The sequence below is a fragment of the Myotis lucifugus genome, unplaced genomic scaffold (genome assembly GCF_000147115.1).
Source record: "Myotis lucifugus unplaced genomic scaffold, Myoluc2.0 scaffold_8356, whole genome shotgun sequence".
NCBI classification, from domain to species: domain Eukaryota; kingdom Metazoa; phylum Chordata; class Mammalia; order Chiroptera; family Vespertilionidae; genus Myotis; species Myotis lucifugus.
This window is the reverse complement of record NW_005879404.1, coordinates 1-6,996: the sequence shown is the minus strand read 5'-3', so window position 1 is coordinate 6,996 and position 6,996 is coordinate 1. Positions and strand designations below refer to the sequence as shown.

General features: G+C 39.3%; 1 protein-coding gene across 1 annotated transcript; it reads left to right on the top strand.

Annotated features, from left to right (window-relative positions):
• Nucleotides 1-942: 942 nt before the first annotated feature.
• On the top strand, nucleotides 943-2,369 carry LOC102420661 (fetuin-B-like; the record flags this gene model as incomplete). The annotated part of the gene is made up of 2 exons (XM_006109328.3): nucleotides 943-1,029; nucleotides 1,963-2,369. Coding segments are annotated over 2 exons (375 nt in total), but the record flags the coding sequence as incomplete, so codon positions are not given.
• Nucleotides 2,370-6,996: the final 4,627 nt, after the last annotated feature.

Below are 6,996 nucleotides of genomic sequence, written 5' to 3'. Positions count from 1 at the left end.
TTGGCCCTACTCTGAGCGTGACCAGGGGCTGCACCTAGGGATTGGGCCTGCCCTTTGCCACCAGGAGCGGGCCTAAGCAGCAGATCATTATCTCCTGAGGGGTCCCAGACTGTGAGAGGACACAAGTGGGGCTGAGGGACATCCCCCCACGCCAGTGCACAAATTTTTGTGCACTGAGCCTCTAGTCTATATATATAAAAGGCTAATATGCTAAGTGTTCCTCCCTCCATCCAACTGGTCATTATGATGCTCACTGACCACCAGGAAGCAGATGCTGTATGCAGGAGCTGCCAAGTTGCAGTGACTTGGCAGCATCGGTTCTTGGGTGATGCACTCTGAAACCAAAGAGGAGGGAGCCCAATTACTCGTGGGGCTGCATGATTCCACCTTTGGCTGTGGGTTATGTTGTTGCTGGGGAACTGTCAGCCCCAAATCTGGTTTACTGCACACTTGCTTTTGCGTTCCACACCCTGTACGACAGCAACTTTGCAGAGTGCCCTCTTGCACTCCAGAACCCCTCAGGGGAAGTTAGAGAGCCAGTTTTGGCCCAATTCCCGCCGGCCAGGCCAAGGGACCCCACGTTGCAGAGGGACCCCACTCACTCCGCAGACTTTCAAGCCATGGTGCCACCCCAGGTGCAGCTGGCCAGGGAAGAACCACAGGAAGTTGACTCCAGGGCGTGTTCGGCCCATCTTGTTCAGTCCCACCCTGCCACCCACCTTCTAATTAATTTCCTTTCAGTGTGCACGAGTCCCTGCACCATGTCACTAGTCTAGAGATAATTGGCTCAGAGCCTCCCTATTGCATGGTAGTAGCATATAAATGTTGTTTGGCTGTTTGTCCACACAGGCAGAAAGCAAGTTGATTTCCATTCATGATCATTGATAATTGTAAAACTCAAACAATTTTGTATCTTCTCTCTCATTTTTTTTTTTTTTTTAGCCTGTTGGTATTTGTAGAGGTTCTGTGAGTCAAAGCTTTGAAGAAAAGAAGTTTGTCGATATAAATTGTGACTTCTTTCAATCACAGGTATTTTTTCATTCTAATTGTTTATCTTTCTCTGAAGAAAAAAAGCAGAATATCTATGTTTTAACTCTCCCTACCTCATCCTCTCATTTTATTTTCCTAAGATCCATGATCACCTTTTTATTTAGGCTGCCCTGAGGTCACACCCATAGGCTAGCTAGTTAAAGACCTGTCACTCTTTGTTTTAGTCCCAAGGAGTTCCTGCAGAATAATTAAGGCTTTCATAAATAGCAACCTCTGAACTTAGATGGCACAGACCCTGAGACATTACATTCAATGTCCCAAAGACCCTTACCCTGAACTGATGGGAGAAGTTGTTTCCATGGAAATAGTTGGTCCCATTCCAGAAGTATTTATTGAGCACTTGATATGAGACAGCCTGATATAGTTGAAAGGGTGGTTGAGAGAGGCCACCTGGGTTCCAGTCCTGCTCTGCTACCTATGAGCTAGGTGACCATGGGAAAATTCTTACCTCTCTGAGTCATGGTTGCCTCATCTATGAATGGGCTTGCAATGCTTACCTCATTCAGTTTCTTGTGAGAAATTAGTGAGAAGACCTGGATAAAGGGTGCTGTATTGGGCCTGGCAGAGCATAAATAATTAGTAATGGTGCTATTGCTGTCACACTAGGAGCAGGGAGACAGCCCACTAGGGACTTTGAATATGCCATTTAAGTCCTCTGGATCAACTTGCTATCAAGCTTCTACCAGTCCTGGTTCCTCCTGGCCCTTATCTGCTTGCTTTAAAACCCTTTAACCAAAGGCCCATCCCTCTAGCTGGCTCCCCTTGAAACATTCCATCAGAAAGGCATAGAACAACCAGCCACAGAAGAGATTTCTCTAGAGAACTTTCCCTTATTGAAAGCATTTTTATTTCAAGCTCTCACCCCTAAAAGGAGAAAATTTGCTATTTACCAGAAAATTTTTGTTTTACCAGAAAAACAAATCCACGCACTCACCCTCCAAAGATGTGCTAAGTGGATCTGTCCAGTACCTTCCTGAGCTGGATGATGAAGAATCTCAGGAAACGGATCCTGCTGAGGCCTTCCCTGTGCACCTGGATCTAACCACAAATCCCCAGGGAGAACCCCTCAATGTTTCCTTCCTCTTCTATGGGCCTATGATTAAGAAGCTGTTTGTCCTACCTTTCCCCAAAGAAGAACAACGCTTTGCTGAGTGTCCTGGAAACGCCTCCATGAGCAACCCTATTGTTCTCCCACCATGAGAACCACATAGAGGATTCCATGGGGATGTGGTGCCCTGCAGGAGATGAGAGGTAGTGGGGAAGGGAGACAGAGAGACAGAGGATTTGAACATAGAGAATAGCTAATAAAGTGTGTCTTTTTAACTCTTCTTGGTCTCATCATTTTGGCTGAAAGTGGAAATGAGACCACACCCTCCACTTGTACACTGAGCTGCATGCCTTCGGAGCCATCCAAGATATCAATCCATGAACACTTGCCTCGTATGTCCTCCACCTTTCCCTTTGTAACGGTTACTGACTTTTAGCCAAGTGTCTCTGATGCAGGACCTGTCATATTAGGAATGCCCTCCTCTATCTAAGCATGAACATATTGTTACTCTTTTGATCAAAATGAGATAAAAATTGAAGGACACCAAGAGACTGAGATTCATCACATAGTTTCATGCTCCTTCTACTCCATATTTATTTCAACACTAAACATTGGTCAGATATTGTCTGCACAACCTTCAACCTGAAGGTGGACTTTCTTTTTCTTACCTGTATAAATAGTCTCTGAGCCCAGAACTTGTTAAAGTCACTTAGCAATGGGGTTAGAAGGAAGAAATAGTTGCCTGTGGCTAATCCTGGAAAGAATCAGATATTGTTCCCAAGTTCGGGAGTTTTCTAGCTTATTTAATAGTTTTGCTCAGAGAATAAATTAAGAGCCCAAATAACATTCATTCCCAATTTTCCCCCTTAAAAATATATAAAGAGATGTAGACAACATATAATATTATGTACATGTATATGTATATTGTGTTTATGTGATACAGATGGGCACACATATATACCTTTTTTTTAAATATAAATTCTTTATTGGTTAAAGCATTACATAAGTCTCCTTTTCCCCCCATTGCCCTCTCCCTGGCTGCTCCCATCCCCCAGCACATGCCCCCATTCCCTTACTGTCTGTGTCCATTGGTTATGCTCATATGCATGCATACAAGTCCTTTGGTTGATCTCTAACCACCCCCTCCCCAACCTTCCCTCTGAGGTTGGACAATCTGTTTGGTTCATCTGTGTCTCTAGTTTTGTTCATCAGTTTATGTTGTTCATTATATTCCACAAATGAGTGAGATCATGTGATATTTCTCATTCTCCAACTGGCTTATTTCATTTAGCATAATGCTCTCTAGGTCCATCCATACTGTTGCAAATGGTGGGAGTTCCTTTTTTTTTTTTTTTACCACAGCATAGTATTCCGTTGTGTAGATGTACCACTTTTTTTTAATCCACCCATCTGCTGATGGACACTTAGACTGTTTGTAAAATCTTAGCTATTATAAATTGTGCTACTATGAACATATGTAGGGGTGCATATATCCTTTCTGATAGTGTTTCTGATTCCTTGGGATATATTCCTAGAAGTGGGATTACTGGGTCAAATGGCAGTTCCTTCTTTTATTTTTTGAGGAAACTCCATATTGTTTTCCACAGTGGCTGCACCAGTCTGTATTCCCACCAGAAGTGCATAAGCGTTCTTTTTTCTCCACATCCTTGCCAACACTTGTTTTTCTATTGATGATAGCCATTCTGACAGGTGCAAGATGGTACCTCATTGTTGTTTTGTTTTATATCTCTCAATGATTAGTGACTCTGAACATGTTTTCATGTGTCTCTTGGCCTTCTGTATGTCCTCTTTTGAAAAATGTCTATTTAGTTCCTTTGCCCATTTTTTTGATTGGATTGTTTATCTTCCTTTTGTTAAGTTGGGTTCTCTGTTCTGTTCCATTGGTCTATATGTCTGCTCTTATGCCAGCACCACACAGTTTTGAGAACAGTGGCTTTGTAATACAACTTGATATCTGGTATTGTGATCCCTCCAACTTTGTTCTTCTTTCTCAGGATTGCTGCAGCTATTTGGGATCTTTTATTATTCCAGATGAATTTTTGGAGAGTTTTTTCTAGTTCTGTGAAATATGCCTTTGGTATTTTAATGGGGATTGCATTGAATTTGTAGATTGTTTTGGGTAGTATGGACATTTTAATGATGTTGATTCTACAAATCCAACAACACGGTATATTCTTTCATTTGTTTATGTCTTCCTCTATCTCTTTTTTCAGTGTCCTGTAGTTTTCCAAGTACAGGTCTTTTACCTCCTTAGTTAAGTTTATTTGTAGGTATATTAGTTTTTTTGTTGCAATGGTAAATGGGATTTCTTTTTTAGTTTCTCTTTCTGTAAGTTCATTATTGGTGTATAAAAAAGCCATAGATTTATGGGTGTTAATTTTGTATCCTGCTACATTGCCGAAGTCATTTATTAAGTCTAGTAGTTTTTGATGGAGTCTTTAGAGTTTTCTATGAACAATATTATGTCATCTGTGAATAATGACAGTTTTACTTCTTTTCTAATTTGGATGCCTTTTATTTCTTCTTTTTGTCTGATTGCTATGGCTAGTACTTCTAATACTATGTCAAACAGCAGTGGTAAAAGTGGGCATCCCTGTCTTGTTCCTGTTCTTAGGGGAAACGGTTTTAGTTTTTGCCCATTGAGTATGATGTTGGCTGTAGGCTTTTCATATATGGCCTTTATCATGTAGATATGCTCCATTTATTCCCACTTTGCTAAGAGTTTTTTATCAAAAATGGGTGTTGGATTTTGTCGAATGCTTTTTCTGCGTCTATTGATATATCATGTGATTTTTGTCTTTCAATTTGTTTATGTGATGTTTCACATTTATTGATTTGCTAATAATGTACCAGCCTTGCATCCCTGGAATAAACCCCACTTCATCATGGTGTATGATCTTTTTAATACATTGCTGGATGTGATTTGATAATATTTTGTTGAGGGTTTTAGTATCTATGTTCATTGGGGATATTGGCCTGTAATTTTCTTTCTTTGTAGTGTCTTTATCTGGTTTTAGAATTAGGATAATTCTGGCCTCATAAAAAGAGTTTGGAAGTGTTCCTTCCTCTTGGATTTTCTGAAATAGTTTGAGGAGTATAGGTGTTAGTTCTTTGAATGTTTGGTAAAACTTCCCTGTGAAGCCATCTGGACCTGGGTTTTTTTTTGGTGGGAGTTTTTTTTTATTACTGTTCCTATTTCATCAGTTGTTATTGGCCTATTCAGGTTTTCTGATTCCTTCTGATTCAGTTTTGGGAGATTATATTTTTCTCAGAAGTTTTCCATTTTGTCCCCTATGTCCAGTTTGTTGGCATATAGTTATTCATAGTATTTTCTTACAATCCTTTGTATTTCTGTGGTGTCAGTGGTTACTTCTCCAGTTTTGTTTCTGATTTTATTTATTTGAGTCCTCTGTCTTTGTTTCTTGATGAGTCTAGCTAATGGTTCATCAATTTTGTTTATCCTTTCAAAGAACCAACTCTTGGTTTCATTGATTTTTTTGTATTGTTTTTTAGTCTCTATGTTATTTATTTCTTCAGTCAATCAATGTTGTTGTTTCTTTTCTTTCTTTTTAAAAATTCTCAATTGTTTAAAGTTGAAGTTTCTATCTCTCTCTCCCTCTCCCTTCCTCTCTCTCTAAAATCAATAAAAACGTGCTTTCAGAAATGTTCCTTAAATTTTTTTAAAAAGTGTTTCCCTTGGGAAAAGGTTTGAATAATGATAGGTAGGATAATCCCTGGATAGGTAGCTCTGTTGATTAGAGCATTGTCCCAATACACCAAGATTGTGAGTTCAATCCCAGATCAGGGCACACACAAAAAGCAACCGATGGATACATAACTAAATGGAACAACAAATCAATGTCTCTCTCTCTCTCTCTCTCATGAATAAATAAAAATATTTTTAAAAAAGAATTAGGGATAACAAAGATTTTTTTATTTTACATATTTCATAATATCCTGTGTTCTTTTAACTTTGTATAGAGATTATATTTATAACTAAAAATTGTATAATTAAAATAACTCAAATTTGAAAATAAAACCTTATTAAAAAATCCAAACAAACCTCAACATTCATAAAGCTTATATGGCTTCTAGTAATACCCCTCAAAAATAGAGGTTGTAATAAGCATTCAATTCAGTGGAGGAAAACAATACCTGTATGTACAGAATAATCACAATAATGTAAAAGCATATATATTATAGATGTTTAAATAGAAAAAGTCTATAAAGCAATATATAATTGTTCATGATTTTTCTCATTGTAGTAGAATTAGAGGTGAATTATTCTTTATACTTTTGTATTTTCCACATTTATAAACCTTAAGTGGCTTCTAGTAATACCCTTCAAAAATAGAGGTTGTAAGTAAACACTCAACCATAGTTGGGGGAAGCAAGCTTTAAAGAATAAAAATTCTGGCCCTAGCGGGTTTTGGTCAGTGGATAGAGCATTGGCCCATGGACTGAAGGGTCCCGGGTTAAATTCTGGTCAAGGGCATGTACCTTGGTTGCAGGCTTAATCGGGGACTCATGTGGGAGTGTGGGAGGCAACCAATTTATATGTCTCTCTGACATCGATGTTTCTCTCTCTCCCCCTCCCTTCCACACTCTCTAAAACTCAATGGAAAAATATCCTTGGATGAGGATTAACAACAACAACAAAAAGAATAAAAATTCTGTTCCTGACTTTTCTGATCCTATAGCCACGACACCCAGAAAGACCCTGCATGCCAGAAAGAATACATGGAGGTGAAGATCTATCTACCCCCAGCTGCCCTGATAACCATCTTGTGAAAAGTCACTAGTCCCCTCTCCATTCCACATCATTGGCCATTCTCTGGCTCAGGACTGCCAGGAAGCTTTCCCAAAGCCAGTAAGAA